The 12,408-nt window shown below is 58.8% G+C and overlaps 1 protein-coding gene across 1 annotated transcript; it reads right to left on the bottom strand.

Annotated features, from left to right (window-relative positions):
• Positions 1–209: 209 nt before the first annotated feature.
• LOC111824396 lies at positions 210–10,927 on the bottom strand. Its single transcript, XM_023748390.1, has 2 exons — positions 10,772–10,927; positions 210–2,587 (listed from the first exon to the last, which is right to left on the bottom strand). The coding sequence occupies exon 2, from the start codon at positions 2,561–2,563 to the stop codon at positions 1,787–1,789; it is 777 nt and encodes a 258-aa protein (XP_023604158.1). The 5' UTR covers positions 2,564–2,587; positions 10,772–10,927; the 3' UTR covers positions 210–1,786.
• Between the last annotated feature and the right edge of the window lie 1,481 nt (positions 10,928–12,408).

Here is a 12,408-nt window from a genome sequence, read left to right on the forward strand (position 1 = left end):
CCCCCCCTCCCCCAGTCTGAGGCTGTGTGCTTTTTAAGTTGGTTGGGAAGCGGCGCTGGTTCACCCAGAGAGTTGAATGCGTCTGTAGGGCCGGGGCACAGACAGCCACGCACTCTCCTGTGCGCCCGGCGCTCCTTGTGCAGGGTCTCGCCCAGCTCCGTGACACGGTCCATCTCCCGTGCCCTGCGCTCCCAGCGCTGCTGTCCCCCTGCCTTCCCCAGCACTAACCACTTGGTTTCCACTTTCCTCCCTGAATGCATTATTTGCATATCAACTTCTGTAAATGTTTTGTAAACCTATTACCTCACTCTTGGTAATACAATACTGATAGTCTTTACAAGATTTTTTATTGTTATCGATAATAAATGTGAGCTGTTTAAAGAAAAGTGTCTTTCTCTTACTGTGACGTCTCCTGGAAGAGCCTGTCCTTCTTAAGGGGCTGGAGACGGAGGAGGCGACACCCGGAGCGAGACTGTCTGTGCTGCGCTTCACCGGCTCGCCGTGCCCGTGGGCCGAAGGCTGCAGTTTTCCTTAAGCGCACAGCAGGGCCTGACACGGATGTGGCCCGAGGCCGATGCGATGTTTCTTTAGTAGAACAGCGGTTCCCAAGGCAGGTGGCTGCAGGCGGAGCCGATGGGCAGGGGGTCTGCAGGGTGGCGGGGCTCACGTGGGCAGAGCAGCTCCTGCCTCCGCTGCTGCCAGGACCTCCAGGTGCGGGATGTGTTCTCGAGCAACAAGCAGGCTGCACCGCTCCGGGTGCATGTGTGTGGAGAGGTTGAGGGGTGGTCACACATACCCTAAGTTCTGAGTGTGACTGTAACAAGCAGGTACAGGAATGCATTCATGCGTTTGATTTTGTAATCCCAGAGTTAGCAACTCCGGCGCACAGTATGCAGATCGGAGGGAAATGGATGCCAATGAGCGGGACGTTGGTTCTGTCTGGGGCCTGTTCTGCCTCCCTGCGATGGCACCGGACAGCAGCAGGGTTTCTGTCTCCCTCCCGGCACGTCCCGAGCCCCGAGTCCCGAGTCAGCGTGTGTCCTGCCCCTGGAGGGCTGTTGTCCTGGAAGCCGGGCTGGGTGTCTGCAGGCCCAGACGCAGGCGCCCCGCTGCGCTGACTCCCCGCTCCAGGCCTCAGCTCTGCCCTTGACTCGTGGCGTGACCTCGGGGAAGCAGTCGGCCCCTTTAAATCTCAAGAGGTTATTCTCTGGTGGCAGGAGCTGGCATGCATGGTGTGTTGGCACCGAGCCTGGAACATGCGTGGCAAGTGTCCTATACACATTAGCCGCCGGGATGAGGCAGGCCCTTCCGATCACACGCTCGGGTTCAGCCCTTCCTGCAAGGCGGTCCGGCTGATCCATCCGCCAGGCCCGGAGCCGCTTCGCTTCGTCCGGCAGGCGCAGCCCAGCGGCATGGCCATCGCTGTCCGCTGTGCTTCCCATCGCTCCACCTTCACGGCCGTGGCGGAGGGCAGAACCCCACACCAGGTGCTCAGCCAGGCCGTGCATCCGAGTCCACTGGTCCTGCGGCCGTGGTCCTGGACGGGCCCCAGATGGGCACGGGGCCCAGAGCCCGGGTGCAGCCACACCGCCCCGGGGGCCAGCTCAGGTGGGCTCCCCAGGCCGGGGCTCAGGCCACCGTGAGGGTGGTGGTGGTTGAGAGACCAGCTAAAGCACCAAGAACAGTAACAGTCCGCACTCTCCGGCTGAATCTTGCTGAACTCCATTGAGTCATTAAAAGATCAATGAACCCAGCCCCGTAGTCCAGAACCCCTTGCCTTGGGATTTCACAACGCCCGCCTTGGGCGCTTCCCCAGGACCCAAGCCAGACCTCGGTCCCCAGCGCGTCCGAGCCTCCGGTAGGACTTCAGCAGACGAGCCGCCCTGAGCCACGGGGCCAGCACGCACCCACGGGGCTTCTGCCTGTGAGCCGGGCCGGCGTGGCACCGCCCTCCGTGCCCCTGTGGACGAGGACTGCTGCTCACCGGCCCAGCGGCCTTTCTCAGGCCACAGATTGTCAGACGGTCCTGGTGGGGCCCCCACACCTCGCCCTGTGGGACCTCACTGGGAGGGTAGACACCCCTTCCACGGAACTTGTGCTGGGAGCGTCTGCGGGGTTCGCACTGCGCCCCAGAAAGTCCCGTGGCCTCAAACGACAGCTTCTTCCTGGGAAATGGAGCGAGTCCTCCAGGCTCATGGGAGGGTGCGTCCAGGTGGCGGGCGGGGCGCAGGCTGGTCTGCAGGGCCTGGGACGCGAGGAACGCCTTGAAACGGGGGCCAGAGCCCCCACAGCGAGCGACGCAGGGCTCAGAGGTCTGGGGAGCGGGGGCGCTGTTGGCCAAGGGGGGGCCTCCCACAGTCCAGAATCCTCTGGGCGGCTCCGAGACCTGGGCCCCACTCTGGCCGTCCAGGTCCCCGGTGGCTCTGTGGATCCTGGACGAGGAGAAAGTGGCTCCTGGGGTCTCAAGGGCTTGTGCTGAGAGCCCACGGCCCCCGGCACCAGGGAACTTCAGGCAGCCCCCCCACGGAAGGGCCCAGCTCACTCTGGTGGTGGCTGCCCACATCCTCCCTGGGCTCTGCGCTCGGCCCTTAGTAAAAGTTAAAAAAGCCGTGTTATGAACAACGTCAAACGCATGGAAATGCACAGAAGCAGCGTCAGAAGGGCCGCGGGCCATCGTCTTAACCAGCGTGAGCGTGTGCCATACTGACTTCATCTGGTTTCCCCTAACTCTAATTTTAAAATACGTTTCCAGCTTCGTGACATTCGTGTGCCGTGTTCGGGGCTGTAGCTCCAGAGCCCAGAGGACGGTGGGGCAGTGGGAGCGGGCGAGCGGAGGAGTGGGGGGCCGTGGGAGTCGGGCCCTGCGGCACCAGGAAGGCTGGCTGTGGGCCTGCGGGACTGCAGGGTGCTCTGGTCTGGGGTGTGTGTGTGTGTGTGTGTGTGTGGCAGCAGGCGGCTTTGGTGACACAGGATAATTGTTCTCTGGTCCCCTTGCCCCCCCCCCCCCCAGTCCTGCTTGTCACTCTTCCTGCTTCTCTGGAATGGGGAACAGCAAATGGTCACTCCTCCCACTTTTCTGATGGGGACACGCACCCAACACCCATTCCGACGGGCGACAGTGCCACCTGCTGGAGCACCTGGGGTTTCCGCGGCTTTTTCTGGGGTGACTGGCAACTCCCGACGGAGGAACAGACTTTGCTGCCCTCTCTGAGTGCCTCGAGCGTCGCATGTGTGAGAACCCGTGTTTCAGCCGTCACGCGTGGTTTAGAAAACGCGAGAGGAGACCCGACTGTCCTGTGACCTCACAGCTCTGCCCGAGTCAGCGTGGAAACACCTCCTCGGGGGCACCAGGGGGCGCTGGCGAGGCAGGCGACTAGGGAGATGGGAGCAGAAGGAAAGGGAGACCCCAGCAGCCAGTTGTTTTCTGTCTTAATCCTTTTCCTTCCAGAAACATAGAAAAGGCTTCCCAGCCCAGCTCTGTGCTGGAGAAAGGGGGGTGGAGGGGAGCGGGGGGCACAGCCGGCTCAGACCCTCCGAGCCTCAGGTCCTTGGTCCAGAGCTCAGCCCAGGAGAGTTCAGCAGGCCTGGGACTGGGGCCTGGGAGGGGTCAGAGGCAGCGTCTGTGGCAGGCGGTCTCTCTCTCAGCTGGCACCTGGCCAGGCGCGGGCGCTGCTCCCTTGTCACGGGGAGCTGAGGCTCGGAGGGGTCTCATGGGGCAGTTGCCCGGCAACCACCAGGCCTGTCCTGTGCCCTGACCCTCTCTTCCCTGCTGGGGCCTGTCTGTGGCTCCCCCCACACCCCCCTTTAGCTGGGGCCTGTCTGTGGCTCCCCCCACACCCCCCTTTAGCTGGGGCCTGTCTGTGGCTCCTGGAAGGCGTGACCTGGTTCGCCCTAAGCAGAGGCCCTGTCCCCACCCCCAGACCTCCGGCCTTGCTGCCAGCTCTGCCCAGCTCTCCTGCCCCCAACATGTCCACCAGGGGCCACTCCTCTGACCGGCGCCCACCGTGCGTGGAAGCCTGTAATTTCCTAGGCTGAGTCACTGCCGGCGGCTGGAGCGGGTCTGCTGCTGTGGGCCCCGGGCGGCCGGGAAGGGAGCTGCGGGCTGCACCCTACAGTTAGCAGCCCAGGGACCTGCTTCCGGGAGCCTTGCCTGCAAATCCTTAAAACAGAGTCCACACAGGAGTAACCACTGCGCTACCCCGCACCCTTTCCCAGAGCTGACTCCTTCCTGAAGTCTTTACATCCACGATTGCACCCTCTTCGCGGCAGCGCTGGTGAGGCTTGCTGTCCCTGCTCCTCCCGTCCCCACGTGTTCGGACCGCCTCCACCGTCTGATGTCATGTGTTCTAGCTGCCGCGTTTCTGTGTCCCCTTTCGCTCTTCTGCTGGGCCGACGCGGGTTTCACCGTCATCTTCCCTCTGTTGGTTCCGAAGCCGCAGGGTGCAGCCTTGGGCAGGCGTTGAAATACAGACATTGTCCTCACCAAGTTGGAAGCCCTTCAGGATGCCACGCGCCTTCCACCGAACATAACGCCCCACAGGCTGTTACTGTTGTTAGAATTCCCGTCTCACTCTCTGTCACACACGAGGTTAGCTGTTCGCGCAGCCAGTGGTGAGGAGTCAGCCAGCGTTTCTGTGTGCACTCTTGTTCCCGAGTCCTCTCTCCCCTCCTGGGCCGGCTTTCTCCGCGCGATGTTCACCCTTTCGGGGTGAGCCTTTCGGGGATGGCTTGTCGGGGGCCACTCTTTCCGAGACTCTGTGCGGCCCAAGACGCCGGCACCGCGTGCGCACCCCCCAGGATCGTTCAGCTGGCTGCGCAGTTCTCGGGGGACAGTTGTGTTCCTGTGGCCCTAGAAACTCCTGCCCCGGACCAGTCTGCTTTGTGGGTGATCGGTCGTCTTGTGTCGGACAGCTTCTCGGCTTTTCTCTCCTCCCTCCGATGTCGTACAGCGTCGCTATGAGGTGAGTCAAACCTCGGTTCTCGGACGGCTCCATCGCTAACAATTCGCTTTTTAGCCCGACGCCCCTTTCATTTTTATCTGCTTCACGTGCTCATCTCTGGGCCCCTTTCTCAGCCATCTCTCCCAGCTCCCTGGCTCCGTTTTCCGTGTGTCTGACCCGGTGTATTCTGTCTGTGGAGCTGCGACTTTCAGGAAGCACACCGTTCAGTTCCAGGATTTCTCATCGACTCGTTCTCACGACGACCTGTTTTTGCTTCGTCTAAGCCAGTTTTGCTTTCCTAGGTTTTTCTGGTCTTCGATGACCCTAAGCGTTTTATCTGAGAATTATTTCCGTTTCCTCTGGAGTGATGTCACCTCTCCATGGTGGCTTCTCTTGGTCGTCTTTATTAGCTTCAGCCTTGCTCATGTTTGGGGGATCAGGTGGGTAGGCTCGTCTCGAGTAGCTGATTCTCTTCAATCTCGTCTTCCTCTCCCTCCACCTCATTTCCAGCCGCCCCCACTGGGCCCCTGGTGGCTCCACTCCGGGAAAACGAAGTCATTTGTGTTGGCTCAGAGCACCCATCTCCTGGGGGAATGATGGGGGTGTTGGGGTCCCTTTCATTGAGTCCCGGGGGGGGGTCAAGGCCCGGAAGTTGTAGCTGTTTCCCCCACTCGCCCAGGTGCACAGCTGGGAGCCCCGCGGCCCCTTTGCAGAGCGCGGCTCCGGCTCCTGCCTCGTTCGGTGTCTGCTCTGAGGCGGGGGCTGTCCTTTTATTACGGCGATGTCTTGTAAGTTCCTCTTTTTATCGTTTATTTGTCTTTGCTACATGGGATGCCTTGAGAAATGAACTTTAAAGTGCCATCTATTTTTTACACTCTAAATATTTCCTTTTATTGTGAGTCCATTAAAAACAGAAAGCCAGTGTAAACTTTCAGTTTCCTGGAATGTAATGGGTTTGGAGGTTAATCTTAAGAAATAAAACCTCATCAAACCGGCCCCCGTGTCAGCTCCGAGGAACATTTTCCCACAGCGGTGGGCCCTGCCAGCTGCTCGCAGGCAACGAACCGTAAATCGCTGTTCCCACGTTTCCTTGCAGATACAGTGTGTCCGCCTCTCTCTACTGAAGCCTCCTTGCCCGCTGATCCCAGTTGCTAATTGTTGATAAACTATTTTATTGATTTATGGCATCGACACAGAAAAGTGCACCGGTTAGAACATCCCCACGTGGACACCCCCGATCTCGGGCAACCCCTCGGCCTGGGGAGGCCATGGTCTCCAGTCCCCGGGGGAGAGAACGAGATCGGACAGACTCAGTGCTTCCTCCCAGGTCCCCAGCTGGGAAGGGACTTGAAGGGAGGCAAGGCCAGACCTCCCATCCCACGGTCAGGGAGCAGGTCTGAGAGGCTGGGGGGTGGTGGGGGTGTGGAGGCTGGAAAGGTGGGAGGTGCCAGCTGGGAGCAGAGAACTGAGTGGCTGAGCCAGAGACACTGAGGGGAGATGGACCCAGGAGGGTGTGGAGCAGCCGGGCGTGTGTCTTTTAAACTATATCTTTTTGGCAAAATGAAAACATAACCACCCCATCTTAAAATCTCCAGTTAAACTCGGCCGACGTGGCTCAGTGGTTGAGCGTGGACCTATGAACCAGGAGGTCACTGGTTCAATTCCTGATCAGGGCACAGGCCTGGGTTGCGGGCTTGATCCCCAGTGTGGGGCGTGCAGGAGGCAGCCGATCGATGATTCTCTCTCATCATTGATGTTTCTATCTCCCCCTCTCCCTTCCTCTCTGAAATCAGTTTAAAAAAATAATAAAATAAAATATGCCAACATTGACCTCAAAAGCAGGCGCGCGTGGGCCAGAATAGTACTGGCCATCGCGACGTTCCTGCGCCCATGTGTAAACATGGCACGTGTGTCTATTCTTTTTCAGATTGCGAAAGCAGCATGTGTTTATTGTGGGGAGCACAGAGAGATACAATACAGAAAGTAGGTCGCCCGGCCGGCCGCCGCGCCGGGACATCTGGCGGAGTGCATTCCCAGAGTTTATGTTTTTCCTGCGTTAGATGTTTTATGTGCCTGTTTTCTACACAAATAAAACCTTTAGTACAGAAAGCCTTTGTAGTCTCTCTTTTATTGATTTTTAAAAAATATATATTTTACTGATTTTTTACAGAGAGGAAGGGAGAGGGATAGAGAGTTAGAAACATCGATGAGAGAGAAACATCTATCAGCTGCCTCCTGCACACCCCCTACTGGGGATGTGCCCGCAGCCAAGGTACATGCCCTTGGCTGGAATCGAACCTGGGACCCTTCAGTCCGCAGGCCGACACTCTATCCACTGAGCCAGACCGGTCAGGGCTGTAGTCTCTCTTTTAGAAATATTCGAATGTGAGCCATTGGGCGGCACTTGGTGCCTTCGGGGCGCTGGGACCCGCCTGGCCCCATGGCGCCTGGCGCTTCGCTGGCGCTCCTCGCTCTGCACACGCTTCTCCCAAATGAGAGCTGTTACTGTTGGGCTCTTGAGCCACGCCCGAGTCCCAGCTCTCTTTACGTGTCCTGGTCTTGCCCTTCGGCTGCTGCGAGCATCCTTTTACCTTTCCTCCTGGTGTCTGCCTGTTTCCTTATGGCAGGACCAGCAACCACGCCCCACCCACAGCTCCCACCCCTCTCCCAGCTGGCTCAGGGAGCTGTATCTGCAGGGAGACCTCCCACACCCAACCATGGGCCTCCCACACCCACCCGCCTGGGCCTCCCCTGGCTGCCTCAGAGCCTCCCCAGCACCCTGTCGCCCGGGGGTGTGGTCCTCAGGCTTCCTTCTCTCTGACATCCCGCTGTGCCCCCTCCCCAACCCCCAGCCATCCTGCCACCTCCCGCCCGCCCGCCCCGCCTCCCAGGCAGCCCACCCCAGGTCCAGGGGACTTATCTCCAGGAATTCCTCTCACTCTGTCACTTCCTCCCATCTCCCGATCACCTCTGCTCCAGGCTCCCACCTGGGCTCTGCAGTTGATCTACAGCCACATTTTCAGGATGCTGATCTGGTGTGTCAGCCCCACCCTCCCTCAGGCCTTCCCTGACTTCCCATTCTTTTAGGATAAAGATCTGAGGCCTTGATGTGCCTGCAGGCCTGGTTCCTGCACCCTCTGCTACAGTGGCTGGGGCTCCTGCCTCCTGGGTCCTCCTCCAGCTCCTGGTGCGCATTTGTTCTCCACCTCAGGGCCTTTGCACAAGCTGCTATCTGTCGGAATCTCTCTCCCCTCCTCCGTTTGCCCTGACTAATCCTTGTTCATTTCTGGATCTCAGCCCAATCTCCCTTCTGCGGGAAGGGGAAGCCCTCCCTGGGCCCCGACCACCTGTGAACCTGTGAGTGCCCTTGGATGATCGCTTGGTTGCTGTCTGTTTTCCTACCAACGAGGGACCGTATTGACTAATCAAGAAATGTGTTGACTCAGCCGACGAAAAAACAATTAGTTACTGGGACGAAGCCCATGGGCCGTTTAAAGCTCTTGCTCTATACTGCCAACGCGCTTTCTGGAAAGGGGCGCAGTACACGCTCTTGCATATGAGGGTGTCGGCGTAGCCACGCCTCCAACGTCAGTTCCATATGTTGTGGCCGAATGCACGGAGCACGAAGAGCCAGCTCTGAGGGAGGGAAGGTGAACCTGTATTTCACAGATCTGCTAGTCCAGGGGGTTCCGGATCCAAAGCCTGCACTGAACTCGTGCGGAGGCTCTGACCTCTGTATCTCCTCCTGTGGTGGCCCCTGAGGCCCCGTAGCCCCCCAAGTCAGCTGTGGCGGGGCCCTGGGGTTAGGCTCTGCAGCTCCCCCAAGTCAGTCAGAGTGGGGAAGGAAGACTACAGTTTCAACCAGGTACTGAACTAGGTTGCAAGCCCCCCGCCCCCCATTTTCCTTTTCACATACACTCAGCAAGGCCTCGGTCGTCTAACCGGTCCAGAGGACAGTCGGCGGCAGAGCTGCTGGGCCCCGCAGGGAGAGAGGCTGAGCATGCAGGTGGCCAGGGCCCTCTCGGGTCCGAGGGCAGGAGCCATTGCTTGGTTGGCCTGGCAAGGCCAAGCCTGACCACTCGGGCCTGGAAGCCTGGGGAGGGGAAAGGCCTGGCAAGAAGCTGACAGAAGAGAGAGAAGAAAAGGTGAGTAGAGCCTTAGCTGGTTTGACTCAGTGGATAGGGCGTCAGCCAGTGGAGCGAAGAGTCCTGGGTTCGAGCCCAGTCAAGGTCAAACGCCCCATGCAGGAGGCAGCCGATCAGTGATTCTCTCTCATCATTGATGTTTCTCTCTCTCTCCCTCTCCCTTCCTCTCTGAAATCAATAAAAATATATTTAAAAATAATAATAGAATAAACCACTCAGTGTGGAGTACTTTGTTACGCAGCAGTAGATACCGAACACACTCCCCCAGTGTGGAGGTCTCAGGGTGGCCAGACTCCGAGTTCAAGGATCACAACCAAACAGGCCCTCTCAGATCCAAGGGGAGGGGACCAGGGAGGAGTGAATGGCAGGGCCACGCTGCGACGAGCAGGAGGCTGGGAGAGAGCCCCGCGGCCATTTTTGGAAACTATGTTCAGACACCGCCCGCCCACAACACGCATCCCTCCCACGTGCAACATGTGCCCGCCCGACCCTGGGGACCCTCAGGACCCATCCCTCGTGGTTTGGGGCTTAGATCCGAGGTGCAGGACGTGGTCATGGAGAGCGAGTCCTTGCAGAGGGGCCCTGGGGGAAGGGTCTGCAGTCCTGGCCGGGCTCTCCGTGCCCTCTGACCCTGTCTGCTGAGTCACCCTTCTTTTCGCAGGAGAAGTCTGAGCTCGGACCGAGCAGCGTTCCCAGCCTGCTTCCTCCCTTCAGGAGGTCAGAGTGCAGCCGCCTCCTCTCATTCTCTTCTGTCCTCGTCCCATTTAGCCTGCGAAACTGAATCCTTGGAAAACGTGGGGGAGGGGGGTGCGCTGCCTATTAATTTAAAATCTCCATGAGATAAAACCGTACCCAGAGGCCTTTAAAAAGATTAACAGGCCGTAGCCGGTTTGGCTCAGAGCGTCTATCTGAAAGGTCTGGGACTGAAAGGTCCCAGGTTCGATTCCGGTCAAGGGCATGTACCTTGGTTGCAGGCACATCCCCAATAGGAGGTGTGCAGGAGGCAGCTGATCGATGTTTCTCTCTCATCGATGTTTCTAACTCTCTATCTCTCTCCCTTCCTCTCTGTAAAAAATCAATAAAATATATTTTTTAAAAAAGATTAACAGACTTTTAAAGAGAGATGTATAGGTATCTATATGTAGATATATATGTATGTAGATATATATCTTTGTAGAGATTTCAGAGAGGAAGAGAGAGGTGGAGAGAGAAACATCAATGATGAGAGGGAATCATTGATTGGCTGCCTCTCTGCACACCCCACAACCCGGGCACGTGACCTGACGGGGAATTGAACCATGACCTCCTGGTTCGTAGATCGATGCTCAACCACTGAGCCACGCCAGCCGGGCTGCACAGACATTTTTTTGAGCAGTTTCAGTTTACAGAAATAGAAACTGGAGAGTACAGAGTTCCCATATGCACCCCCAGCCCCTGTTCCCCTAAGGTCTCATTACCATGAGGAATCTTTGTTACAACTGAGGAGCCAATATTAATATGATTATTGCCCGGAGTCTGTTGCGCACATTAGGGTTCACTCTTGGGGATGCACATTCTATCTGACGAATGTCTAATGGCGTGTGTCCACCATTACAGTGTCAGACAGGGTGGCTTCGCTGCCTAAGAGCCTCTGAGCTCCACCGGCCCCTGCCTCCTCCTCCCCCAGCTCCTGGCCCCTCTGCTTACCGTCTCGTTTTGCCTTGTGGACGAAAAAGGGGCCACATGCTCCCCCGACAAGCTCAGGGGAGGCGCAGTAATCCCACAGGCGGTCGGAACATCAGCGTTCCTAACGCAAAGCGGGTCATCGTGGGTGGTCACGTCTAGGCCGGTAGCTTCCTGGACAAAGGTCAGCCTTTACCTTTGGAGCTGTCTGGTCTTCGGGCATCTGAGATAACATACCTGTAAATGTCGGCCGAATCTTCACTCCCAGACCCCGGAAGGCACACCCTCGGCACCAGGGCCAGAGCTGAGCCCACGTCACTATCTCTTCCCTCGGACCATCTCCGTGCGCCGAGTGTTCACGGTAACGGTCCTGGACCCACTGAGGGGCCGACTCCAGGTCCCTCTCCTCCGCCCACGGGTGAGCACCAGGGCACCTCCGTCCAAGCCAACAACGTGCCCATTCGCTGGATTCTTGAAAGGTGGTTGGGTGTGGGACCCGCGGGCATTAGCGTTAGTGGAATCATCATGCTACCGGCCAGAACCAGACACAGCTAAGCCTCTGGTGCAAGTGGCAATTGTGTGCGTGGGGTGTGTGCCCATGGGGTGTGTGTGTGTGTGCATAGTGTGCGTGGGGTGTGTGCCCGTGGGGTGTGTGTGTGTGTGCATAGTGTGCGTGGGGTGTGTGCCCGTGGGGTGTGTGTGTGTGTGTGCATAGTGTGCGTGGGGTGTGTGTGTAGGGGTGTGTGTGGGTGTTCGTGGGGTGTGTGTGGGTGTGTTTGGGTGTGGGTGTGTGTGTAGGGGTGTGTGTGGGTGTGTGTGGCCATCCCAGAATCCAAGCACAGGTGTTCACAATTCAGCTCCCCTCCCCAGGCCTGTGGCTGCTCCCTGCCGACCCCTTCCCTCCCTCAGCCTCTGACTGATCCCCAGATAAGGGTTTGGGGGTGCTCCAGGTGGAGTCGGTGTCCACTCAGCTCCCGTCAGGGGGAAGGTCACCCGGCGGCTGCTCCTTTGCAGGGCTGTGGCTGGGCAGATTTCTTCACAAGGGGGTGGGGCACCCACAGACCAGCTGGGCCACATGTGCCTCGGTTCCCAGTCACAAGTTCCCACGCTCTGGAGGGGGACAGGAGGAGAGTTCTTGGTGCTATTTGCGGTGGAGGGCAGGGGCAGGGGAGCTGTGCTCAGCTGGTGTGTGCCCACGGAGTCGGGGCCTCGCTGGCAAACCCAGGAGTGCCCACGCGGTGTATCCCTGGCACATTCCCTGACGCCCCGCCTCCCAGGCGTGGCCCCGCCTCTACCCTCCCCAGCACCTTGGCTCCCTGGCATCATCTCAATAAAACTAGACAAAATCCAGCGCTTCCGCCTCTGTACAAACGAGGCATTTACTAGGGAAACTGTCTATAAGGCACAAAAACAGCTTCCTGCTGCCGTGTCTGCCTGGGACTCACACCCCGACCCGCACTACCCGCGTCGGAAGCACGCGAGTCCGTGTCTGCGCTTCTATGGCGCTTACCGCGCACCGCACCCGGCGCAGAGCGGACGCGCCACGGGGCCCCACGCACCCACTTTCCAGGTGAGGCCCCCAGGCCCTGGCTCATCAGAGAGTCCGTGCCGCTGCCCTTCGATTGCCGGAGGTAGCGGCGAAGGCGCGGAACCCCGCCAGC

This window comes from Myotis lucifugus, unplaced genomic scaffold (assembly GCF_000147115.1).
Source record: "Myotis lucifugus unplaced genomic scaffold, Myoluc2.0 scaffold_1355, whole genome shotgun sequence".
Classification (NCBI taxonomy): domain Eukaryota; kingdom Metazoa; phylum Chordata; class Mammalia; order Chiroptera; family Vespertilionidae; genus Myotis; species Myotis lucifugus.

What these genes read in the sequence shown, in the direction of transcription:
- LOC111824396 (XM_023748390.1), bottom strand. Translation starts at nt 2,563, where the DNA reads ATGTGGGCAGCCACCACCAGAGTGAGCTGGGCCCTTCCGTGGGGGGGC.